The 27,257-nt window shown below is 45.9% G+C and overlaps 1 protein-coding gene across 4 annotated transcripts in view; it reads left to right on the top strand.

Annotated features, from left to right (window-relative positions):
* TLK2 (tousled like kinase 2) overlaps positions 1-27,257 on the top strand; it is a 449,799-nt gene that overhangs the window by 185,560 nt on the left and 236,982 nt on the right. For 2 of the 4 annotated variants that reach the window (XM_063959447.1, XM_063959449.1), the window contains 5 exons: positions 359-431; positions 1,967-2,010; positions 8,053-8,154; positions 10,393-10,488; positions 10,702-10,794. In XM_063959447.1, the coding sequence (XP_063815517.1) occupies positions 359-431; positions 1,967-2,010; positions 8,053-8,154; positions 10,393-10,488; positions 10,702-10,794 (408 nt within the window). The remainder of the gene's footprint in view (positions 1-358; positions 432-1,966; positions 2,011-8,052; positions 8,155-10,392; positions 10,489-10,701; positions 10,795-27,257) is intronic. The other 2 variants (XM_063959448.1, XM_063959450.1) reach the window with 2 other exon arrangements.

Here is a 27,257-nt window from a genome sequence, read left to right as displayed (position 1 = left end):
TTTTTAAGTAAAGTGGCCTAGACTAGTAATGTACTTCAAATGATTACATTTTTATAATTTTCATTAGTTTGAAAACTGGAACCAATTCAGCTATAGCGAAGATCTAATGCGAAAATAGGACCCGCGAGTACTTGCAAACCGATCTTAAATCCTTGGCAACAACAAAATATTTTTTTTGTTCCCCAGTGTAATCTTTGACTCTCAGTGTTGTGTATATGCTTTCATTGAGTTTTTTTATTTTTGCCATCTTGTACATTAGCATTTTTAAAGTGTTCCCTGGACATGAGTGCAAGATTTCCCCTCATACGGTAGGACAGAGGTGCATATTTCTGTGTCATTCTAAAAGGTCTCTTTTTAGCAGACTCCAGAAAAAAAACAGAATGATCAGAGGAACCGCAAGAGGAAAGCAGAACCATACGAAACAAGTCAAGGTAATACTTGTGTTAATTATATGTGTTGCAAAATAGGCTGTATCTTTTATAATACAGTGTAAGCCACACACATCTGCAAAGTGTATATGAATGGCTGTGGCATGCTTTGTGAAAAAACAATACACACACTAAAAAAAAAAATTATGTTGCATGGTAATAATTTTATTGATGGCATCAGAAGCCTTCTTTGACAATTATTATAGGAAACTTTTTTTTTTTTCATTCAGGTGTGTCCTGGCTTCAGTATATACATTTTTGCAGACAAAATGCAGCAAAGATTACTGTTGCAAGCATTTATCGAACTGAATCACCAAAGCTTTTTGAAAAATCTAAAACAGCAGATTTTATTTTTTTTATGTAGGATATTCCAAAAATGTATAGCCTAGTAAAAGAAGGCAGAGCATTTTGGTAAATGTAGGAACTGTAAGCAGGCTTCTCGAGCTACCTTTTTTTTTTTAATTGATTTAATAAGACCTGAAGTGCACCGAGCAGAAATCCGCATTAAGTGAAGCCTGCGGTCTGTAATTGAATAGCCCCAGCAGACCATTTAGCCCGCGGTCAATTACTGCAGCTAATTCAATACAGCTCTAAATGGGGCCCTTACAACAATTATGCAGTGCTCTCTTGTTAGTCACTGCGTAATGAACATTAGGGGACGTTGGTGAAATATAAGTAATTAGTATAGTAATTTTGAATGTCCAGTTTCTTCTACATTGCTGAATGTCTTCCCAATTGCTGGTGACATGGAAAAGTGAACCCATTTATATCTGGGCATTTCAGATATTGATGACATGTAAAGCCGATGTCTGAATACATGACCAGTGTATACCCAACTTTAAGTAGCTCACAAATCTTGTATATGTGTTTGCAACCTGACCTGCGCAAAAAGATAAACCAGTCCAAAGGGAGAATGGGTTGCCATTGCCTGCGTTTTCAACAGAACTTATTGAACTTGCCCCTATTTGAATTGACCACTGTGTTATATTGGCAGTCCTTGACATGTTGGGATCATTCTGCCACAGAAAGAGGTCTTCGTTTTTTGCAGATGATGGTCAGAAGGCTTCCAATATATCTTGTACCATAATTAAGCAATCTTTTTACAGCAGAATGTTTGTTTTTCCTTGATAGACACTACTTTTGTTAAAAATGACCCCCAAACTCCGTTTTTAAGAATTTCTCACTTAACTTGTTTGAATATCTTGTCATGTCCCAATTAGTGTGATGTAATGGAAATATTTTCTTTCATGTTCTTGCACTGATCTAAATCATGACAGTCCAATTAGAGGCCTGGATGCAGCCCTGCAAACCTTTTTGATGGTGCCTACATGTCTTTACAATTAAACTATTATATAACCTAATTTATTTATTTTTTTATCAACAGACATTGACCTGCTATCACATTTTTATTCTTGTCCCTGTATATGCATGAAAATGGCTATTTATAGATTATACAGAGCCTATTGCTTTACATCCCCTAGCACTGAAAATATATTACTCAGTATGACTTTCAACTTTATTTTACTTTTTTATTCTAGGGAAGAACACTCCTAGAGGACATAAAATTAGTGATTATTTTGAGGTAAGTACCATTGAACATCGTTTTTTTTAAAGAATGTGCAAGCTCTGGTGTGTCCACTAATATTTTTAACAGAATAAATCTACATCAGTGTTAAGTGTTGCAGTATAAATTGGACATTTTGCAATTGTTCTGTAACCCAACCAAATTCATATTTCTAGTAACATTAAGGAATCTAAAGCAAGCATGTCCTACTAAAGGTTACAGCTTATTTCTCTAACGTCCTAGTGGATGCTGGGAACTCCGTAAGGACCATGGGGAATAGCGGGCTCCGAAGGAGGCTGGGCACTCAAGAAAGATTTATGACTACCTGGTGTGCACTGGCTCCTCCCACTATGACCCTCCTCCAAGCCTCAGTTAGATTTCGTGCCCGGCCGAGGTTGGATGCACACTAGGGGCTCTCCTGAGCCCTTAGAAAGAAAGTATAGTTAGGTTTTTTATTTTCAGTGAGACCTGCTGGCAACAGGCTCACTGCAGCGAGGGACTAAGGGGAGAAGAAGCGAACTCGCCTGCTTGCAGCCGGATTGGGCTACTTAGGCTACTGGACACCATTAGCTCCAGAGGGATCGACCGCAGGCCCAGTCCTTGGTGTTCGGTCCCGGAGCCGCGCCGCCGTCCCCCTTACAGAGCCAGAAGCAAGAAGAGGTCCGGAAAAACGGCGGCAGAAGACATCAGTCTTCACCAAGGTAGCGCACAGCACTGCAGCTGTGCGCCATTGCTCCTCATGCACACTTCACACTCCGGTCACTGAGGGTGCTGGGGGGGGGGGGGGGGGCGCCCTGAGCAGCAATAAAAACACCTTGGCTGGCAAAAATACCACAATATATAGCCCCAGAGGCTATATATGTGGTAAATACCCCTGCCAGAATCCTGGAAAAAGCGGGAGAATAGGCCGCGGAAAAGGGGCGGAGCTATCTCCCTCAGACACACTGGCGCCATTTCTCCTTCACAGATCCGCTGGAAGGAAGCTCCCTGGCTCTCCCCTGCAGTCTACACTACAGAACAGGGTAAAAACAGAGAGGGGGGGGCACTAAATTTAGGCGCAATATTTATATATAATATAAAAAGCAGCTATAGGGGACACAACTCAGTTAGTCCCTGCATTATATAGCGCTCTGGTGTGTGCTGGCATACTCTCACTCTGTCCCCCCAAAGGGCTTTTGTGGGTCCTGTCCTCATTCGGAGCATTCCTTGTGTGTGTGCGGTGTGTCGGTACGGCTGTGTCGACATGTTTGATGAGGATAATGATGTGGAGGCGGAGCAGATGCCTTTAGAAGGGATGTCACCCCCTGCGGGGCAGACACCTGAGTGGATGGGCTTATGGAAAGTAATGAGTGCACGTATAGACTCCTTATATAAGAAAATTGACGACATGCCTAATGTGGGACAGCCGACTTCTCAGCTCGTGCCTGCCCAGGCGTCGCATGGGTCGTCAGGGGCTCTAAAACCACAAGCAGACCCAGATGTTGACACTGATACTGACACCAGTGTCGACGACGATGAGTCTAACCTGATGCCTACTAAGGCCATTCACTGCATGATTGAGGCAATGAAAGAGGTGTTACACATTTCTGATATAAGTACAGGTACCACTAAAAAGGGTATTCTGTTTGGAGAGAAAAAACTACCCGTAGTTTTTCCCCCATCAGATGAATTAAATGAAGTGTGTGAAGAAGCGTGGGCTTTCCCTGATAAAAAATTGGTAATTCCTAAGAAGGTACTAATGGCGTTCCCTTTCCCGCCAGAGGATAGGTCACGTTGGGAAACACCCCCTAGAGTGGATAAAGCGCTCACACGTTTGTCTAAAAAGGTGGCACTACCGTCTCCGGATACGGCCGCCCTCAAGGAACCTGCTGATAGAAAGCAGGAGGCGATCCTGAAGTCTGTGTATACACACACAGGCATTATACTTAGGCCAGCTATTGCGTCAGCTTGGATGTGCAGTGCTGCCGCTGCGTGGTCAGATAAACTGTCAGAAAATATTGACACATTAGACAGAGACACGATCCTGTTAACCATAGACCATATAAAAGACTCAGTCTTATATATGAGAGATGCACAAAGGGAAATCTGCCGACTGGCATCTAAGGTAAGTGCATTGTCCATTTCTGCTAGGAGAGGCTTATGGACTCGCCAGTGGACAGGAGATGCAGATTCAAAAAAGCACATGGAAGTGTTACCATATAAGGGTGAGGAATTATTTGGGGATGGTCTCTCGGACCTAGTTTCCACAGCAACGTCTGGGAAGTCAGCATTTTTACCCCATGTCCCCTCACAGCCTAAGAAGGCGCCGTTTTATCAGGTTTAGTCCTTTCGGACCCAGAAAAACAGGCGTGGAAAAGGCGGGTCCTTTCTGTCCAGAGGCAGAGGTAGGGGAAAAAGGCTGCAACAAACAGCAGGTTCCCAGGAGCAAAAGTCCTCCCCCGCTTCTTCTTCCAAGTCCGCCGCATGACGGTGGGGCTCCCCAGGCGGAGCCAGGTACGGTGGGGGGGCCGCCTCAAGAATTTCAGCGATCAGTGGGCTCGCTCACAGGTGGATCCCTGGATCCTTCAAATAGTATCTCAGAGGTACAAACTGGAATTCGAGGCGTCTCCACCCCACCGGTTCCTAAAATCTGCCTTGCCGATTGCTCCCTCAGACAGGGAGGCGGTGCTAGCGGCAATTCACAAGCTGTATTCTCAGCAGGTGATAATCAAAGTACCCCTACTTCAACAAGGCCGGGGTTACTATTCCACACTATTTGTGGTACCGAAACCGGACTGTTCGGTGAGACCCATTTTAAATTTGAAATCCTTGAACACATACATAAAAAAATTCAAGTTCAAGATGGAATCGCTCAGGGCGGTTATTGCGAGCCTGGACGAGGGGGATTACATGGTATCCCTGGACATCAAGGATGCTTACTTGCATGTCCCCATTTACCATCCTCACCAGGAGTACCTCAGATTTGTGGTACAGGATTGCCATTACCAATTCCAGACGCTGCCGTTTGGACTGTCCACGGCACCGAGGGTATTTACCAAGGTTATGGCGGAAATGATGATACTCCTTCGAAAAAAGGGAGTTTTAATTATCCCGTACTTGGACGATCTCCTAATAAAAGCGAGGTCCAAGGAACAGTTGTTGGTGGGAGTAGCACTATCTCAGGAGGTGCTGCACCAGCACGGCTGGATTCTGAATATCCCAAAGTCACAGCTGGTTCCGACAACACGGCTACTGTTCCTGGGTATGATTCTGGATACAGTCCAGAAAAAAGTGTTTCTCCCGGAGGAGAAAGCCAGGGAGTTGTCATCTCTAGTCAGAGACCTCCTGAAACCAAAACAGGTATCAGTGCATCGCTGCACGCGGGTCCTGCGGAAGATGGTGGCTTCTTACGAAGCAATTCCCTTCGGCAGGTTCCATGCCAGAATCTTTCAGTGGGACCTGTTGGACCAGTGGTCCGGATCGCATCTTCAGATGCATCGCTTGATAACCCTGTCTCCAAGAACCAGGGTGTCGCTACTGTGGTGGCTGCAGAGTGCCCATCTTCTAGAGGGCCGCAGGTTTGGCATACAGGACTGGGTCCTGGTGACCACGGATGCCAGCCTTCGAGGCTGGGGGGCAGTCACACAGGGAAGAAACTTCCAAGGACTATGGTCGAGTCAGGAAACTTCCCTTCACATAAATATTCTGGCACTAAGGGCCATCTACAATGCCCTAAGTCAAGCAAAATCCCTGCTCCTACACCAGCCGGTGCTGATCCAGTCAGACAACATCACGGCAGTCACCCATGTAAATCGACAGGGCGGCACAAGAAGCAGGATGGCGATGGCGGAAGCCACAAGAATTCTCCGATGGGCGGAAAATCATGTACTAGCACTGTCAGCAGTGTTCATTCCGGGAGTGGACAACTTGGAAGCAGACTTCCTCAGCAGACACGACCTCCACCCGGGAGAGTGGGGACTTCATCCAGAAGTCTTCCAGATGCTGGTAAACCGTTGGGAAAAACCACAGGTGGACATGATGGCGTCCCGCCTCAACAAAAAGTTAAAAAGATATTGCGCCAGGTCAAGGGACCCTCAGGCGATAGCTGTGGACGCTCTAGTGACACCGTGGGTGTACCAGTCGGTTTATGTGTTCCCTCCTCTGCCTCTCATACCAAAGGTATTGAGAATAATAAGAAAGCGAGGAGTAAACACCATTCTCGTGGTTCCGGATTGGCCAAGACGAGCGTGGTACCCGTAACTTCAAGAGATGCTCTCAGAGGACCCGTGGCCTCTACCGCTCAGACAGGACCTGCTACAACAGGGGCCCTGTCTGTTCCAAGACTTACCGCGGCTGCGTTTGACGGCATGGCGGTTGAACACCGGATCCTAAAGGAAAAGGGTATTCCGGAAGAAGTCATTCCTACGCTTATTAAGGCCAGGAAAGATGTTACGGCAAAGCATTATCACCGCATATGGCGGAAATATGTTGCATGGTGCGAGGCCAAAAAGGCCCCAACAGAGGAATTTCAACTAGGTCGATTTCTGCATTTCCTGCAAGCAGGAGTGAATATGGGCCTAAAACTAGGCTCCATTAAAGTACAGATCTCGGCTCTGTCGATTTTCTTTCAAAAAGAACTAGCTTCGGTACCTGAAGTTCCGACATTTGTGAAAGGAGTGCTGCATATTCAGCCCCCATTTGTGCCTCCTGTGGCACCTTGGGATCTCAACGTGATGTTGAGTTTCTTAAAATCACATTGGTTTGAGCCACTAAAAACCGTGGATCTGAAATATCTCACGTGGAAAGTGGTTATGTTATTGGCCCTGGCTTCAGCCAGGCGAGTGTCAGAATTGGCGGCTTTATCATGTAAAAGGCCTTATCTGATTTTCCATATGGATAGGGCAGAATTGAGGACTCGTCCCCAGTTTCTCCCTAAGGTGGTGTTAGCGTTTCACCTGAACCAGCCTATTGTGGTGCCTGCGGCTACTAAGGATTTGGAGGACTCCAAGTTGCTAGACGTTGTCAGGGCCCTGAAAATATGTTTCCATGACAGCTGGAGTCAGAAAATCTGACTCGCTGTTTATCCTGTATGCACCCAACAAGCTGGGTGCTCCTGCTTCTAAGCAGTCTATTGCTCGCTGGATTTGTAGTACAATTCAGCTTGCACATTCTGTGGCAGGCATGCCACAGCCAAAATCTGTAAATGCCCATTCCACAAGGAAGGTGGGCTCATCTTGGGCGGCTGCCCGAGGGGTCTCGGCTTTACAACTTGCCGAGCAGCTACTTGGTCAGGGGCAAACACATTTGCAAAATTCTACAAATTTGATACCCTGGCTGAGGAGGACCTGGAGTTCTCTCATTCGGTGCTACAGAGTCATCCGCACTCTCCCGCCCGTTTGGGAGCTTTGGTATAATCCCCATGGTCCTTACGGAGTTCCCAGCATCCACTAGGACGTTAGAGAAAATAAGAATTTACTCACCGGTAATTCTATTTCTCGTAGTCCGTAGTGGATGCTGGGCGCCCATCCCAAGTGCGGATTGTCTGCAATACTTGTAAATAGTTATTGTTAACTAAAGGGTTATTGTTGAGCCATCTGTTGAGAGGCTCAGTTGTTTTCATACTGTCAAACTGGATATAGTATCACGAGTTGTACGGTGTGATTGGTGTGGCTGGTAAGAGTCTTACCCGGGATTCTAAATCCTTCCTTATTATGTCTGCTCGTCCGGGCACGGTGTCCTAACTGAGGCTTGGAGGAGGGTCATAGTGGGAGGAGCCAGTGCACACCAGGTAGTCCTAAATCTTTCTAGAGTGCCCAGCCTCCTTCGGAGCCCGCTATTCCCCATGGTCCTTACGGAGTTCCCAGCATCCACTACGGACTACGAGAAATAGAATTACCGGTGAGTAAATTCTTATTTTTTTTTATTCTTTATACTGTGGACCAGTATGTAACTTGTGATTTGTCTCTCTTACCTGTGCTGTTGATACGCGTAGGCTATTTTCAAGAATACTCACGAGGGGGTCTACTGAATAGTTTGATCACCATTCATTCCAAGGAATCTTATCTTTTTATTTTAATGCAGTTTGCTGGGGGAAGTGGCCCGGGGACAAGTCCTGGTAGAAGCGTTCCACCAGTTGCCAGATCCTCACCGCAACATTCCTTATCAAACCCATTACCTTTACCGGTAAATTATTTGTTGCTCCAGATGTGTTTAGTGGAATTTCAAGAGATCTTTATAGTACCAAGTATAAACAAAATTTGTAACCATGTCACCTGCACATGTGTATAGAAAATGTGTGAGGATGCACGAATTTACTTATGTGTAATTTACATAGTATAACCAGAACATGGCTATGCAGATCCACCTGCTGACATGGCAGTATGCATCATTGATGAGATGCAGCCATTTGAAGTAGGCCAGTGCTCAGAAGCATACGCTCGAGAGACCGTGCTGGTGAAACCAAGGTGATACTAGACCGCCAGCTTGTAAGCCGGGTTATTGCACATGAGCTCGCATTAACCCGAGCTGCTGTGCGGTCTGAAAGTGCCCTGGGGAAATATCCCCGGTAGCGACCAGGGTTGAATACGGCTTCAACTCTGTTCGTTGTGTGGTGTGAACAGGTTGCCGGGTCAGTGCAATGCAATATACCGGGCTAAAGATGTCTGTATGAAAGGAACCACGCACGAATTGTGGCGCGATCGCAATTAGTGCATGGTCGCAGGGGGGCGATTAGCATGCTGGGCATTCTTGCCCTGTGATGGGCGTCCCCCAGCATGCGAGATAAAGGATTGCAGATTCTGCTAAAAATCTGAATTTGCAATCCTTACTGAATTAGGGTCCTAAGAACAGATCTTTGAACACCTCCAATTGGTAAAGGTAGAGGGTGTGAAATGGAGTTAAGAGTAGATAAAGAAAAGGAGTGTTTGAGGTAGGAGGTAAATCCGGGTATTAAAGGTCTGCAACAAAGAGTGTTTTCAGCAGTTTAAATGGCAGCAGAGAGCCATAAGAACAGAGAAGTGATGCTTAGATTAATCAGAGATACGATTGTGTTTGATTTTGGTGTGGGCTGTTTCTGTGGAGTGGAGAGAATAAAGTGGGTCAAGAAAGGAGATGAAGGCAGAGTATTATAAACACACCCAAGAAACTTTGTAAGCAAAGGAGATTGGGCACGATTTAGAGAGGCATGGTCAGGGTTCAGGGGTTCTTTCTGCATATGGGGGTGCAGTGTGATGCTCTCAGCAGTGTTCTCCTGGGAAACCTTGGGTCCTGGCATTCATATGGATGTTACTTTGACACATACCATATGCTTAAACATTTTTGTAGACCAGGTACACACCTTCCTGACGGCAGTGGCCACTTTCAGCAGGATAATGCATCCTGCTACAATGCAAACTATGTTCAGGAATGGTTTGAGGGACATGACAAAGAGTTCAAGGTGTTGACTTGGACTCCAGATTCCCCATCTCTCAATCTGATTGAGCATCTGTGGGATGTGCTGGAAAAACAAGTCAGAGCCATGGAGGCCCTACCTCGCAGCTTGCAGTACTTAAAGGATCTGCTGGTAACATCTTGGTGCCAGATACCATAGGACACTGTCAGAGGTCTGTTGGAGTCCATGCCTCGACTGGTCATAGCTATGCTAGGGGTATGAGGGGGACCTACACAATGTTAGGCAAGTGGTTTTAATGTGATTGCTGTTTTTGTAGCTAGATATAGACATTGCTGCTGACCAGTAATGTCTGCCTGCTGTAAGTAAATAAAGTCAAAATGTTAAATTCAGCATCCCATCACAGGAACTATTGTTGTATGCTGAAAAACAAAACCATCAACGTCGTTTCCCTTGGCGCTTAATTAGAATTCACAGGATCGTCTGATTGAAGTGAAACAACTCAATGTTAGTGTCCGACTTCCAAATGGATCCTCAAACAAAAAATGGAACACAACACCTCATAGGGCAATATGTTGGGCAATATATTCAATTCCTCTGCATACATAATAAGAAATCATGAGGAATTGAATATATTGCCCTATGAGGTGTTGTGTTCCATTTTTCGTTTGAGGATCCATTTGGAAGACGGACACTAACATTGAGTTGTTTCACTTCAATCGACGTTGATGGTTTTGTTTTTCTGCATATGTTATTGGAGTGTTGGTGACGCTTCACATCAATTGATTCAGACAGGCTGCTTCTTGCGCACTGGTCAGGTTTTTAGTCTTGTTTTTCACATATTGTTGTATGCTGTACTTTCTACTACATTTCAATATTATTTCACCATCTGGAACACAGGTGTTGCCCCATATTATTCTCTATCTCCCATTCTCTTACCTGTTGACTGTTAGTCTTGAATTAGTGTTTTCATTTTGGCTGTTTGTGTTTTGCTGTGCTGCCTCCCTTTTAAAAATACATATCTTATTTTCCAGAGTCAACAAAATAGCCCTCCTTCCTCCACACCAGTGAGCCTAGAGCATTCCTGCATCCCTATCAAACAGATTCCCGTCCAGCACAGACAAACGCAGGTAAGAGATATTTGTATTAGGAGTGATACTTTTGTACTAGCATCGTAACTTAGAATATTTATTTTAGGTACTCATGCATTTAAATAGCTTTAAAATAGGATTGGTGGAAACCTAAATGTACCTGGGAACATGTTAACAAATTAGTGAGTTCGAAAAACTATAGTCTAAATTAAGACTAACTAGATATTCTTTATGCTTTTCTTTCTTTTCCAGTCAGACCTCACAATGGATAAAATATCTGCGCTAGAAAACAGCAAAAACTCTGACTTAGAAAAAAAGGAGGGAAGGATAGATGATTTATTAAGGGTAAGTTTCTAGGATAAAAATGTATTTTGCAAGATTTTTCCATGATTTGTTCTTTTGTACTGTGGAAAAACTTTTTATAATAAAAAATAAATATATAAAATTCCGTATTTCGGAATATTCAGACATGGGATACTCAACCTGTGTGTGTGTGTGTGTGTGTGTGTGTGTGTGTGTGTGTATGTATGTGTATGTATATATATATATATATATATATATATATATATTACACACACACACAAAATATGTGTGTGTTAGTGCTTTTATATGGGATATTCAGAATTTGTTTAGTCATTGATGCATACAAGGAGAGTGGGTGAGGCTGAGAGACAGGCGAGAATGCGACAGGAGAGTCGGGGGCGGATGAGCCAATAGCTGACTGGCCTGTATCTACCAGGGAGGGATGGGGTGCCGCAACCACATGAATGTGCCAGGCTACATAATGATGATGGTTGTGTACAGAAAACTGCCTGTACGGTAGATGGATGGATACTTGCATATACGTTCTAATACTTCCAATTCAGAACCGGCGCCTGTGACCGCTATCTGAGTAGCCATGTGTATACTGAGAGACACGTGTCCCCTCCCCCCCCTTCCCCTTGCATCCATATGGGGTCAAAAGATGTGTAATAGCACATCAGTGCAAACGCTGTTGGTGGTTATATTTAGCATTGAGTCTGATGGAAGGTACCATAGTCAGATAAAAAATTTATTAATTTGTATAAAACTAATGTTTGCAATCTTACAATCTGACTGAGGCAACAGGGGTATCTAAATCCCTTCCAAGGGTAACAAATACTGGTACAGGTTGAGTATCCCATATCTAAATATTCCGAAATACGGAATATTCCGAAATACGGACTTTTTTGAGTGAGAGTGAGATAGTGAAACCTTTGTTTTTTGATGGCTCAGTGTACACAAACTTTGTTTAATACTCAAAGTTATTAAAAATATTGTATTAAATGAACTTCAGACTGTGTGTATAAGGTGTATATGAAACATAAATGAATTGTGTGAATGTACACACACTTTGTTTAATGCACAAAGTTATAAAAAATATTGGCTAAAATGACCTTCAGGCTGTGTGTATAAGGTGTATATGTAACATGAATGCATTCTGTGCTTATATTTAGGTCCCATCACCATAATATCTCGTTATGGTATGCAATTATTCCAAAATACAGAAAAATCCGATATCCAAAATTCCTCTGGTCCCAAGCATTTTGGATAAGAGAGACTCAACCTGTATACAAACACTCAAGACAGGACAAAACAAAATACACATAAACAAGCATTGGGGTGGCTGTGCTGACTTGAAGTCGGAACATCCACCTGCTGCACTCCTGCAGCGGCGCGCACTTTAGGAAACTCTGATATCAGAAAACCAAACAGTACAAAAACACCACACAAGCTTTAATGAAGCGAGTGGGAGGGCGCCCAGTATCCCTCATGGAATCAGGGTTTTTGTATTCACTGTTAAATGATTTCTTCTTTATTTATTTTTTTAATTTTTTTATGTTTCTAAAGGTGTGTACACACGGTGAGATCCTTGCTATGTCCGATTTTGACTATGCGATTTCCCTTGAACTGCCCCAGAGCCCAGATAGCACAGATTTCCAATATCTGTGCTTGAGATTTTGTCTGTGTACGATTTTGACTAAGTGCCAATTTTAACTTTACTTTGTACTAGATAGTACACTGGATAATCAAGATTGACTTGCCTGCACAGTCTATCTAGTCTTGCGATACCGACTCCACGGGAGTGCGCATCGGGATCAAATCTGTATCGTAAGCTGCCTAACGCCTTGAGATAAGCACTAACTTTTCATAAGATTTTGACTATATAGTCAAAATCTTACAGATTTATCTCACCGTGTGTACACACCTTTACTTTGGGAGACTCTTAACACTCTGTCAAAGGAGGGAGTACTTTTGTACAGTGTGTAACACCCTTTAGCCAAAATTGAACATAAGGGTGTAAAACTCATAGAACTTAATATAAATGTACCCTGTAGGCTAGGTTGTCGTTTTGCATAGCTTTTCAGCAGAAGCACGTCTTGCCGCCCCATAAAGTCTCAACAGAGCCATGCCAAGCAGGGACCCAGATTGTCAGGCACCAGTCTGCCCTTTGCAATACAAACTGGTTTATTACAGCCATAAGAAAAAAGGAGGTACTGTTTAGAGGCTGCCAACCAGGTTTCTGAAAGTTATATAGTACAAGGAGGTTGTCGGTATGGCATGCCTCCTTGGTTCTTTGGACATAGATCTTAGAGAGCCCTTTTCAACAAAGTGACAACACGTGGCAAAACATGCAATCATCATTTCTCTGACGTCCTAGTGGATGCTGGGTACTCCGTAAGGACCATGGGGTATAGACGGGCTCGGCAGGAGACTGGGCACTCTTAAAAGAAAGATTAGGTACTATATCTGGTGTGCACTGGCTCCTCCCTCTATGCCCCTCCTCCAGACCTCAGTTAGTATCTGTGCCCGGCCAGAGCTGGATGCACCCTAGGGGCTCTCCTGAGCTTCCTAGAAAAGAAAGTATTTGTTAGGTTTTTTATTTTCAGTGAGATCTGCTGGCAACAGACTCACTGCTACGTGGGACTGAGGGGAGAGAAGCGAACCTACCTGCTTGCGGCTAGCTTGGGCTTCTAAGGCTACTGGACACCATTAGCTCCAGAGAGATCGAACACAGGCCCAGTCCTCTGTCGTCCGGTCCCTGGAGCCGCGGAGCCGCGCCGCCGCCCCCCTTGCAGAGCCAGAAGAACGAAGAGAAGTTGAAAATCGGCGGCTGAAGACTCCGGTCTTCATTAAGGTAGCGCACAGCACTGCAGCTGTGCGCCATTGCTCCCTTAGCACACCACACACTCCGGTCACTGATGGGTGCAGGGCGCTGGGGGGGGCCCTGGGCAGCAATTAGATTACCTTACTTGGCGAAAAGCACATAATACAGTCTGATAAACTGTATATGTGCATTAACCCTCGCCATTAAAGTACATAAAAGGACAGAAGCCCGCCGCTGAGGGGGCCGGGCCTTCTTCCTCAGCACACCGGCGCCATTTTCTCTTCACAGCTCAGCTGGAAGGAAGCTCCCCAGGCTCTCCCCTGCAGTATCCTGGTACACAAAGGGTAAAAAAGAGAGGGGGGCGGACATAAATTTAGGCGCAAAACTGTGTATATAAGCTGCTATAGGGGAAAAATCACTCAGTATAGTGTACATCCCTGTATTATATAGCGCTGTGGTGTGTGCTGGCATACTCACTCTCTGTCTCTCCAAAGGGCCTGGTGGGGGAACTGTCTTCAAATAGAGCATCCCCTGTGTGTGTGGTGTGTCGGTACGCGTGTGTCGACATGTCTGAGGTAAAAGGCTCCTCTAAGGAGGTGATAGAGCAGATAAGTGTGTGGGAGGGTGTCTCCGTCAACAACGCCGACACCTGTTTGGATATGTGTAAGTGCTGAGGTAAAATTATTGCACAAAAGATTAGGGAACAGAAAGGAAATCTACCCTGGTCTGTCCCTATGTCACAGAGTCCTTCAGAGTCTCTCTATGTTCACTATCCAAAATAACAAAGTATCGACACGGAGTTTAACTCCACTGTCGACTACGATAATGCAAAGTTACAGCCAAGAGGGCTAAAAGATATTCAATATATGATTATTGGAATAAAAGATGATTTGCATATCACTGATGACTCATCTGTCCCTGACACGAGAGTACACATGTTAAGGGGAAGAATGCTGACGTAAATTTCCCTCCTCTCATGAGGAAAAAGAGCGGGAATCTCCAGACAAGAGACGGCAGCTTCCCACAAGAGAATTCTCAGGCTGTATCTTTCCCCACTAGGGCCAGGATGTGTTGAGAATCTTCCCCTTGGGTGTCCTGTTTGCACTAGCTATTCTCAGGGATCCTGCAGATAGCGTGCACATTCTAGTATACTACCCAGACCGGCGATTGTGTCGGCATAGGTTTATAGCGCTGTGGCAGCGTGGACAGGTACCTTATCAGCAGAGATTGAGACCCTAGTATGCATATAAATATTTTAAGATGCTGTCTTAAGTGATAGATATATAATTATAAAGCATGCCCAAAGGGACATGAGTATACTGGGTCCTAGAGACAAAAACTATGTCGATTTCTGCTTGACGTGTCCTGTAGAATATACATTGGACAGATGATGCCGACTTAAGAGGCATATGGAAGGCTGAGGATTGTGTGGAGAAAGGTTCTCGGGCCTGGTCTCCACAGTTATAGCTGGTAATTCTGATATTTTGCCTTATATTCCTGCACAGCCTTGGAAAGCACGACATTATTAAATGCAGCTTTTCGAATAAAGAAACAAGAAAGTCTGAGGTGCGTCCTTTCTTGTCAGAGCCGGGGGCAGAGGAAAGAAGCTGTACAACACAGCTAGTCCCCAGGAACAGAAATCCTCCCCGGCCTCTACAAAAATCCACTGCATGTCGCTGGGGCTCCACAGGCGGAGCTAGGCCCGGTGGGGACACGCCTTCGTAAGTTCAGCCACAAGTGGGTTCACTCCCTGTTAGATCCCTGGGCAATAGAAATTGTATCGCAGGGATACAGGTTGGACTGTGAGAAGATGCCCCCTCACCGAGGACCCGGCGGGCTTCCCCCCAAGAGAGGGAGCCAGTGTTAACTGCAGTTCGTAAATTGTATCTTCAACAGGTGGTGGTCAAGGGTCCCCTCCTTCAACAAGAGGGTGTTATTATTCGACCATGTTATAATCCCGAAACCAGACGGTTCGGTTAGACCCATATTGTATTAAAATCCCTGAACATATACCTGAAAAGGTTCAGGTTCAAGATGGAATCGCTAAGAGCGGTCATTGCATACCTGAAATGAATCGGGACATAAGGGATGCATACCTTCGTGTCCCCATTTATCCACCTCATCAGGCGTACCTCAGAATTGCGGTACGGATTGTCATTACCAATTTCACCAAGGTAATGGCGGATATGATGGTGCTCCTGCGGAAGCAAGGTGTCACTATTATCACATACTTGGATGATCTCCTCATAAAAGCGAGATCAAGAGAGCAGTTGCTGGACAGCGTATCACCTTCTCTGGAAGTGAAACGGCAACACGACTGGATTCTATATATTCCAAAGTCGCAGTTGGTTCCTACAGCGCATCTGCCTCGCCTAGGCATGATCCTAGACACAGACCAGAAGAGGGTTTATCTCCCAATAGAGAGAGCTCAGGAGCTCATGACACTGGTCAGGAATCCATTGACATCTTCAGATGCATTGGTTAATCACCCTATCCCCCAGGGCCAGGGTGTCTCTCCTGTGGTGGCTGCGGAGTGCTCACCTTCTCGAAGGCCGCAGATTCGGCATTCAGGACTGGGTCCTGGTGACCACGGATGCAAGCCTCCGAGGGTGGGGGGCAGTTACACAGGGAAGAAAATTCCAAGGTTTGTGGTCAAGCCAACAGACTTGCCTTCACATCAATATCCTGGAACTAAGGGCCATATACAACGCCCTAAGTCAAGCGGAGTTCCTGCTTCGCGACCAACCGGTTCTGATCCAGTCAGACCGCAGGGGCTCATGTAAACCGCCAGGGCGGCACAAGGAGCAGGGTGGCGAGGGTAGAAGCCACCAGAATTCTTCGCTGGGCGGAGAATCAAGTAAGCGCACTGTCAGCAGTGTTCATTCCGGGAGTGGACACGACCTCCACCCGGGAAAGTGGTGACTTCATCAGGAAGTCTTCACGCAGTTTTGCAAATTGATGGAAACTGCCTCAGGTGGACTACATGGCGTCCCACCTCAATAAAAAAATAAAAAAGGTTTTACGCTTGGTCAAGGGACTCTCAGGCGATAGCTGTGGTCGCACTAGTAACACCGTGGGTGTTCCAGTCGGTCTATATATACCCTCCTCTTCCTCTCAGACCCAAGGGCTGAGAATTGTAATAAACGGAGGAGTGTGAACAATATTCTTTGCTCCGGATTGGCCAAGAAGGACTCGGTACCCGGAACTGAAAGAAATGCTCTGAGGACCCATGGCCTCTGCCTCTCAGTCAGGACATGTTGCAACAGGGACCCTGTCTGATCCAAGACTTACCGCGGCTGCGTTGGACGGCTTGGCGGTTGAACGCCGGATCCTAGCGGAAAAGGGCATTCCGGATGCAGTTATTCCTACGCTGATAAAGGCTAGGAAAGACGTGACAGCAAGACTTTTTCACTGTATGTGGCGAAAATAGGTTGCTTGGTGTGTGGCCGGGAAGGCCCTACAGAGGGATTCCAGGGGGGTCGATTATTGCACTTCCTACAGTCAGGAGTGACTATGGGCCTAAAATTAGGATCCATAAAGGCCAAGATTTCGGCCCTATCCCTTTTTCTCTCAAAAAGAACTGGCTTCACTGCCTGAAGTCCGGACGTTGTTACAGGGGTGCTGCATATTCAGCCCCTTTTGTGCCTCCAGTGGCACCTTGGGATCTTAACGTGTGTTGGATTCCTAAAATCCATTGGTTTGAGCCACTTAAGACCGTGGAGCTAAAATATCTCACGTGGAAAGTGGTCATGCTTTTGGCCTTAGCTTGGACTAGACGTGTGTCAGAATTGGCGGCTTTGTCATGTAAAAGCCCATATCTGATCTTCCATATGGAAAGGGCAGAATGGAGGACTCGTCCCCAATTTCTCCCTAAGGTGATATAATCGTTTCATTTGAACCAACCTATTGTGGTGCCTGCGGCTACTAGGGACTTGGAGGATTCCAAGTTGCTGGACGTAGTCCGGGCCCTGAAACTTTGTTTCCAGGACGGCTAGAGTCAGAAAAACTGACTCGCTATTTATCCTGCATGCACCCAACAAGCTGGGTGCTCCTGCTTCAAAGCAGACTATTGCTCGCTGGATCTGTAGCACCATTCAGCTTGCACATTCTGCGGCTGGACTGCCGCATCCTAAATCAGTAAAAGCCCATTCCACGAGGAAGGTGGGCTCTTCTTGGGCGGCTGCCCGAGGGGTCTCGGCTTTACAACTTTGCCAAGCTGCTACTTGGTCGGGTTCAAACACTTATGCAAAATTCTACAAGTTTGATACCCTGGCTGAGGAGGACCTTGAGTTTGCTCATTCGGTGCTGCAGAGTCATCCGCACTCTCCCGCCCGTTTGGGAGCTTTGGTATAATCCCCATGGTCCTTACGGAGTACCCAGCATCCACTAGGACGTCAGAGAAAATAAGAATTTACTCACCGGTAATTCTATTTCTCGTAGTCCGTAGTGGATGCTGGGAGCCCGTCCCAAGTGCGGACTCTCTGCAATACATGTATATAGTTATTGCTTAACTAAAGGGTTATTGTATGAGCCATCTGTTGAGAGAGGCTCAGTTATTGTTCATACTGTTAACTGGGTATAGTTATCACGAGTTGTACAGTGTGATTGGTGTGGCTGGTATTCCAAATCCTTTCCTAGTAATGTCAGCTCTTCCGGGCACAGTTTCCCTAACTGAGGTCTGGAGGAGGGGCATAGAGGGAGGAGCCAGTGCACACCAGATATAGTACCTAATCTTTCTTTTAAGAGTGCCCAGTCTCCTGCGGAGCCCGTCTATACCCCATGGTCCTTACGGAGTACCCAGCATCCACTACGGACTACGAGAAATAGAATTACCGGTGAGTAAATTCTTATTTTCCTGAGGAGCCCATTTTAGATGCACAAGAAGGTAATGTGATGGCTCTTCCTTCCCAAAGAGAGCCGGAGTGAGTGAAAAAGTTGCAAAGTAATACAGTTTGAGTCTCCCTTATCCAAAATGCTTGGGACCAGAGGTATTTTGGATATGGGATTTTTCCGTATTTTGGAATAATTGCATACCACAATGAGATATCATGGTGATGGGACCTAAATCTAAGCACAGAATGCATTTGTTTCATATACACCTTATACACACAGCCTGAAGGTAATTTTAGCCAATATTTTTTATAGCTTTGTGCATTAAACAAAGTGTGTGTACATTCACACAATTCATTTATGTTTCATATACACCTTATACACAAAGCCTGAAGGTCATTTAATACAATATTTTTAATAACTTTGTGTATTAAACAAAGTTTGTGTACATTGAGCCATCGAAAAACAAGGGTTTCACTATCTCGCTCTCACTCAAAATAGTCCGTATTTCTGAATATTCCGTATTTCGGAATATTTGGATATGGGATACTCAACCTGTATTTCTATGCTAGCACAAAAATCTTGGAGAAACAGATAGTTTATTGGAGGCAGTCTGTGGAGGATGCCCTGTTTGCTGATGCATCCAGTTCATCTACTTGCGTCCCCTCCAGTTCCCACAAGAGGTCCCTTGCCCAAATAATGAAGGGGGACACTGACATGGACTCCGACACGGATGCCGACACTGGGGACTTGAGAGGGGTAGGCCCCAAATTGGCCAAGAGCATACAGTGTATGATTGTTGCTATCAAAGAGGTGTTAGAGTTTACTGATACTACCCCTACACCTGTGGAAAAAGATTATTTTAGATTAAATAAAAAACGGGAGATAACTTTTCTACCGTCAAAAGATCTGCATAATTTATTTGAAAACGCCTGGTCTAACCCTGAAAAGAAATTTAAAAAGATAATAGAAAAAGCAGAACAGGACAAATGTTCCTAACTGTTTCGCTAACGTCCTAGAGGATGCTGGGACTCCGTAAGGACCATGGGGATAGACGGGCTCCGCGGGAGACATGGGCACCCCAAGAAAGACTTTGACTCTGGGTGTGCACTGGCTCCTCCCTCTATGCCCCTCCTCCAGACCTCAGTTTGATACTGTGCCCAGAGGAGCTGGGTGCATTTCAGGAGCTCTCCTGAGTTTCCTGTAAGAAAGCATTTTTGTTAGGTTTTTTATTTTCAGGGAGTCTGCTGGCAACAGACTCCCTGCATCGAGGGACTGAGGAGAGAGAAACAGAACTACTTCTCTGAGTTTCAGGGCTCTGTTTCTTAGGCTACTGGACACCATTAGCTCCAGAGGGAGTCAGAACACAGGTCTCACCCTGGAGTTCGTCCCGGAGCCGCGCCGCCGTCCTCCTCACAGAGCCGGAAGATAGAAGCCGGGTGAGTATGAGAGGAAAAATCTTCAGAGGCGGATGAAGACTTCAGATCTTCACTGAGGTAACGCACAGCACTGCAGCTGTGCATCATTGCTCCCATACACCTCACAAACGGCAGTCCCTGTAAGGGCGCAGGGGGGGGGGGGGGGGGGCGGGCGCCCTGGGCAGCAATATAAACCTCTTATTTGGCAAAAGGGAGAATATATACAGCTGGACACTGTATATATGCATGAGCCCCCGCCAATTTTACACTTTTAGCGGGACTGAAGCCCGCCGCCGAGGGTGCGGGGCTTCTCCCTCAGCACTCACCAGCCCCATGTTTTTCTCCACAGCACCGCTGAGAGGAAGCTCCCCGGACTCTCCCTTGCTTATACCACGGTAGAAGAGAGGGTTTTAAAGAAGAGGGGGGCACATAATTCGGCGCAGATAATAATAACAGCGCTACGGGGTAAACATTAAATTGCTGTGTTTTTCCTGGGTCATATTGCACTTGGGTGTGTGCTGGCATACTCTCTCTCTGTCTCTCCAAAGGGCCTTGTGGGGGAACTGTCTTCAGAAGAGCATTCCCTGAGAGTGTGGTGTGTCGGTACGTATGTGTCGACATGTCTGAGGTAAAATGCCCTCCTAAGGAGGAGATGGAGCAAATGTGTGGTGTCTCCGTCGACAACGCCGACGCCTGATTGGATATGTGAGATTAAGTGCTAAGATGAATTTATTACACAAAAGATTAGAGAACAGACAGGGAATCTACCCATGTCTGTCCCTATGTCACAGAGACCTTCAGAGTCTCACAACGCTCACTATCCAAAATAATAGACACGGATATCGACACAGAGTCTGACTCCAGTGTCGACTACGATAATGCAAAGTACAGCCAAAACTGACAGAAAAGTATTCAATATATGATTATTGTAATAAAAGATATTTTGCATATCACTGATGACTCATCTGTCCCTGACACGAGGGTACACATGTTTAAGGGGAAGAAAGCTGAGGTAAATTTCCCTCCTCTCATGAAGAAAAAGAGCGGGAATCTCCAGAAAAGAAGCTGCAGCTTCCCAAAAAGAATTCTCAGGGAGTATCCTTTCCCTAATGGGGCCAGGATACGATGGGAATCTTCCCCTAGGGTGTACAAGGCATTGACACGTTTACCCAAAAAGGTAGCGCTGACTTTACAGCTATCCTCAGGGATCCTGCAGATAGCATGCAGTAAAAGTACTTTGAAGTCCATTTACACACATCCTGGTACTCTACTCACACCGGCGATTGTGTCGGCATGGGTTTATAGCGCTGTAGCAGCATAGACAGATACCTTATCAGCGGAGATTGAAACTCTAGATAAGGATACCATGTTATTGTCCATAGTATGTGTGTGTGTGTATGTGTATATATATATATATATATATATATATATATATATATATATATATATATATATATATATATACATATATGTGTGTGTGTGTGTGTGTGTGTGTAAAAGATGTTGTCTTTTTTATATATATATATATATATATATATATATATATATATAAAAGACATGCCCAAAGGGACATTAGTCTACTGGGTTCTAGAGTCAACGCTATGTCGATTTCTGCTAGATGTGTCCTGTGGAACATGCAATGGACAGGTGATGCCGACTAAAAAAGACATATGGAGTTGTTGCCTTACAAGGGTGAGGAATTGTTCGAAGAGGGCCTCTCGGATCTCGTCTCCACGGCTACGGCAGGTAAATCAAATTTTTTGCCATATATTCCGTCACAATCTAAGAAAGCGCCTCATTATCAAATGCAGTCCTTTTGTTCCAATAAAAAGAGAGCACTTGGATCGTCCTTTCTTGGCAGAGGGAAAAAGCTGCACAACACAGCTAGTTCCCAGGAACAGAAGTCCTTCCCGGCCTCTGCTAAATCCACCGCATGACGCTGGTGCTCCCCTGAGGGAGTCAGCTCCTGTGGGGGCACGTCTTCGACTGTTCAGCCACGTCTGGGTCCACTCACAGGTGGATCCATGGGCAATAGAAATTGTTTCCCAGGGTTACAAGCTGGAATTCGAAGAAGTGCCTCCTCGCCGGTTTTTCAAATCGGCCCTACCGAAACAACCCCTGGAAAGGGAGATAGTGTTACATGCGATTCACAAATTGTGTCTGCAACAAGTGGTGGTAGAGGTTCCCCTGCTTCAAAGAGGGCAGGGGTACTACTCAACTCTGTTTGTGGTTCCGAAACCGGACGGTTCGGTCAGAACCATTTTAAATTTAAAATCCCTGAACCTTTACTTAAAACGGTTCAAGTTCAAGATGGAATCACTCAGGGCTGTCATCGCCAGCCTTGAAGGGGGAGATTTTTTGGTATCTCTGGACATAAAGGATGCATACCTGCATGTCCCCATATATCCTCATCAGGCGTACCTGAGATTTGCGGTACAGGATTGTCATTACCAATTTCAGACGTTGCCGTTTGGGCTTTCCACGGCCCGAGAATTTTCCCCAAGGTAATGGCGGAAATGATGGTGCTCCTGCGCAAGCAGGGTGTCACAATTATCCCGAACTTGGACGATGATCTCATAAAAGCGAGATCACGGGAGAAGTTGCTGAGCAGCGTATCACTTTCACTGAATGTGTTACAGCGATACGGCTGGATTCTCATTATTCCAAAGTCGCAGCTGAATCCTACAACTCGTCTGCCCTTCTTGGGCATGATTCTGGATACAGACCAGAAAAGGGTTTTTCTTCCGAAGGGAAAAGCGCAGGAACTCATGACTCTAGTCATGAACTTGTTGAAACCAAAACAAGTGTCAGTACATCATTGCACTCAAGTTCTGGGAAAGATGGTGGCAACATACGAAGCCATTCCATACGGCAGATTCCATGCAAGGGCCTTCCAATGGGACCTATTGGACAAATGGTCCGGGTCGTATCTGCAATTGCATCAGCGGATTACCCTGTCCCCGGGGCCAGAGTATCTCTCCTGTGGTGGCTAAGCAGTGTTCACCTTCTAGAAGGCCGCAGGTTCGGCATTCAGGACTGGATCCTGGTGACCACGGACGCGAGCCTCCGAGGTTGGGGAGCGGTCGCACAGGGAAGAAATTTCCAAGGACTTTGGTCAAGTCAAGAGACTTGTCTTCACATCTTATGGCCCTTCGTCAAGCAGAGATCTTACTTCGCAATCGACCAGTTCTGATCCAGTCAGACAACATCACCGCAGTAGCTCATGTAAACCGCCAAGGCGGCACAAGGAGCAGAGTGGTAATGGCGGAAGCCACCAGAGTTCTTCGCTGGGCGGAGAATCATGTAAGCGCTCTGTCAGCAGTGTTCATTCCGGGAGTGGACAACTGGGAAGCAGACTTCCTCAGCAGAAACGCTCTGCATCCGGGAGAGTGGGGACTTCATCAGGAAGTATTCGCGCAGATTGCAAGTCGGTGGGGACTACCCAAAATAGACATGATGGCATCCCGTCTCAACAAAAAGCTCCAGCGCTCCAGCCGGCTGTTGTCAGCTGTAACACTGTTTCCGATTTCCGCATTATACCGCTGACGTCCAGGACTCCGTCTGCCCTCACCGAGTGAATGCTACTGGCCCCTGCTGTGAGGTCTAACACCCGTGACGTGGAGAGAGTCTTTGGAGGTTTACCAACAGGTTATATATCAGCGACTATCTTTCTTCCGGAACAGTGCCACACGTTAACAGAACGGTAGTTCTCTAATCAGCTTCATAAGTATACTTCACCTATATATGTGCATAATTACAAAACGGACCCTGTCTACAGAATATTTCAGGAACCAGCACATGGGTAATTATACACCATCATCCTCTTAAGCTTTTTATTATAAGGCTGTGACCACCTTTTGCGGGACTTTTTATTCAATTAATCACTGGGACGCCAGTGTATGTTAATTCAATTTACCAAACAGAATCAACCAATTAGTTTTAATATATTGTTTGCTATACCAATTACTGTGTTTAATACAAATTAGATATTTGTTGCAAACTATATGCTGCTTGTTTGTCAGAATTTGTTACTTTTTAAAGATTATTGAATATAAATTGATTTTTATGTATCTTTGGAGTATTACTGAGTCAATTACTTTACATGACAGACTGCACACTTTTGATACAGTGTACATTTAGCGTAGAGTTTCTTTTCCTGAAAAGAAATTCACTATTCCTAGAAGGATACGGGTTGCGTACCCATTCCCTGAGGAGGACAGGCGCAAGTGGGAGACTCCCCCAGTGGTAGACACCTCAGTTTCTAGGCTGTCTAAGAAAACAATTTTGCCTGCCCCAGGGTCAGCTTCTTTAAAAGATCCTGCTGACCGTAAGTTAGAGACAACTTTAAAATCCATGTATACCGCCAACGGTACGCTACTCAGGCCCGCCATTGCTGGTGCGTGGGTGGGTAACGCGGTAGAAAAATGGGCAGACAATTTAATGGTTAATATTGACAATGTGGATAGGGATGAAGTGCTCCTAATACTCAGCCACATCAACGATGCGGCAGGGTATTTTGTTGAAGCTATGAAGGATGTTGGTTTGCTGAGTTCCAGAGCCACGGCTATGGCGATTTCAGGCCGCAGGGCTTTATGGATTCGCCACTGGAATGCGGATGCGGAATCAAGAAGAAATATTGAGGCACTCCCTTATAACGGGGAAGCCCTTATTGGTGACAAGCTGGATGCCATGATTTCCACGACTACATCGGCCAAGTCTGTATTTTTGCCTTCCACATCTGCTCCCCCTAAGAAAGGGGTATCATTCTCATACCATGTAGTCCTTTCGGCCCAATAAGTACAAAAAGGCAAAAGGCAGCCCCTTCTTTGCAGGTTGAGGTAGAGGTAGAAAGCCTACAACGCCGGCTAGTTCGCAAGAACAGAAGCCAGCAACTGCTGCTGCAAAAACCTCAGCATGACGCTGGGGCTCCCATGCGGTAGTCCGACCGGGTGGGGACACGCTTACTATTCTTCAGCCAAATCTGGATTAGTGCGCATCTAGATCCTTGGGTGTTACAAATAGTATCCCAGGGTTACAGGTTGGAATTTCAGGATCTTCCCCCATGCTGTTTTTTCAAATCAGCCTTACCAGTTTCCTGTCCAAGACAGGTCAAACGTGTTAAGCGCAATACACAAATTGTGTCAAGACCAGGTAATTTCCTTGGTTCCCGAGTTACAACAGGGAAAAGGTTTTTATTCAAGCCTATTTGTGGTACTGAAGCCGGATGGCTCGGTCAGACCGATTCTGAACCTGAAGTCTCTAATTCTGTTTTTAAAACGGTTCAAGTTCAAGATGGAGTCTTTCAGAGCAGTGATCTCCAGCTTGGAAGAAAAGGAATTTCTGCTACCCTCCACATCAGGCATACCTGAGGTTTGCGGTGCAGGACTGCCACTACCAGCTCCAAACATTACCTTTCGGACTCTCAACGGCTCCAAGGGTGTTCACCAAGGTAATGGCGTAGAAGATGGTACTCCTTCGAAAGAAAGGAGTCAACATTATTCCGTACCTAGACTATCTCCTCATAAAGGCGAGGTCAAAAGAAAAGTTAGTGCAGGACATTGCTCTGTCCCTGTCGGTGCTTCAACAGTACTTTCCAAAATCACAGTTGGAACCAACGAAGAGATTATCATTTCTGGGAATGATACTAGACACCGAGGTGCAGAGAGTTTTCCTTCCTTTGGAGAAGGCTCTGGAGATCCAGGCGATGGTCAAACAAGTACTGATGCCAGCACACGTGTCTGTTCATCTCACCTATTGGAAAGACGCAGGCTCGGGATACAAAACTGGGTCCTGGTGACCACGGATGCAAGTATCCGAGGTTGGGGAGCAGTCACAAAAGGGGAAAGCTTCCAAGGAAGATGGTCAAGTCAAGAAACGCTTCTTCACATAAACATTCTAGAGTTGAGAGCCGTGTGCAACTGCCTTCAGCAAGCAACACATATTCTTCAGGATCTACCAATACAGATCCAGTCGGACAATGTGACAGCAGTAGCTCACATAAAACGTCAGGGAGGAACAAAAAGCAGAGCAGCGGCAGATGGGACAAAAATACTCCTCTGGGCAGAAAGACATGCAAGAGCTCTATCAGCAATCTTCATTCCGGGAGTGGACAACTGGGAAGCAGACTTCCTCAGCAGACACCACCTCCATCCAGGAAAATGGGGCCTCCACCAAGAAGTCTTTGTGGAGGTAACAAGTCGTTGGTGTGTTCCTCAAGTAGACATAATGGCATCTCGTCTCAACAAGAAGCTTCCGACATACTGTTCCAGGTCGAGAGACCCACAGGCAATAGCAGTGGATGCCTTGGTGACCCAGTGGGTTTTCCAGTCAGTGTATCTGTTCCCTCCACTTCCTCTAATTCCAAGAGTTCTAAAGACCGTCAGGAGAACGAGGGTTCGGACAATTCTCATTGTTCCAGACTGGCCAAGGAGGGCTTGGTATCCGGATCTTCAGGAGTTACTCCTGGAAGACCCTTGGCCTCTTCCTCTTCGCGAGGACCTGCTTCAGCAGGGGCTGTTCGTTTATCAAGACTTACTGCGGCTACGTTTGACGGCATGGCTGTTGAACGCCAGATCCTAGCCCATAAGGGTATTCCCAATGCAGTCATTCCCACACTTTTCCTGGCCAGGAAAGCGGTAACGTCCAAGCATTACCATCGTATTTGGAGAAAATATGTCTCTTGGTGTGAATCCAGGAAGTCTCCTGCGGTGGAGTTTAAATTAGGACGGCTTCTCCTATTTCTACAGGCGGGTGTGGATGCTGGCTTGAGATTAGGGTCTATCAAGGTCCAAATTTCGGCTTTGTCCATTTTCTTCCAGAAACATTTGGCTTCCCTTCCTGAGGTTCAGACGTTTCTGAAGTGTGTTCTGCGCATCCAACCTCCTTTTGTGCCTCTTGCGGCGCCATGTAATCTTAATGTGGTGTTGCAGTTCCTTAAATCGGACTGGTTTGAACCTCTGCAAGAGGTGTAGTTGAAGTTTCTCACTTTGAAAGTGGTCATGCTGTTGGCCTTGGCATCAGGCAGACGTGTGTCTGAATTAGGGGCTCTGTCTCACAAGAGTCCTTATTTGATTTTTCACGAAGATAGAGCTGAACTGCGGACGCGTCAGCATTTTCTTCCAAAGGTTGTGTCTTCTTTCCATATCAACCAACCTGTGGTGGTGCCAGTGGCTTCTGACACCTCAGCCGTTTCAAAGTCCTTGGATGTCGTCAGGGCCCTGAGGACTTATGTGACAAGAACGGCTCTGTTAAGGAAAACAGAGGCCTTGTTTGTCCTTTATGACCCCAACAAGATTAGGTGTCCTGCTTCTAAGCAGACGATTGCTCGCTGGATCAGAGTTACAATTCAGCGTGCTCATTCCAAGGCAGGATTACTGATACCGAATTCGATAAAGGCCCACTCTACGAGGAAAGTGGGTTCTTCCTGGGCTTCT

Source organism: Pseudophryne corroboree, chromosome 3, assembly GCF_028390025.1.
Source record: "Pseudophryne corroboree isolate aPseCor3 chromosome 3, aPseCor3.hap2, whole genome shotgun sequence".
Classification (NCBI taxonomy): Eukaryota; Metazoa; Chordata; class Amphibia; order Anura; family Myobatrachidae; genus Pseudophryne; species Pseudophryne corroboree.
This window is presented reverse-complemented; position numbering and strand designations above follow the sequence as displayed.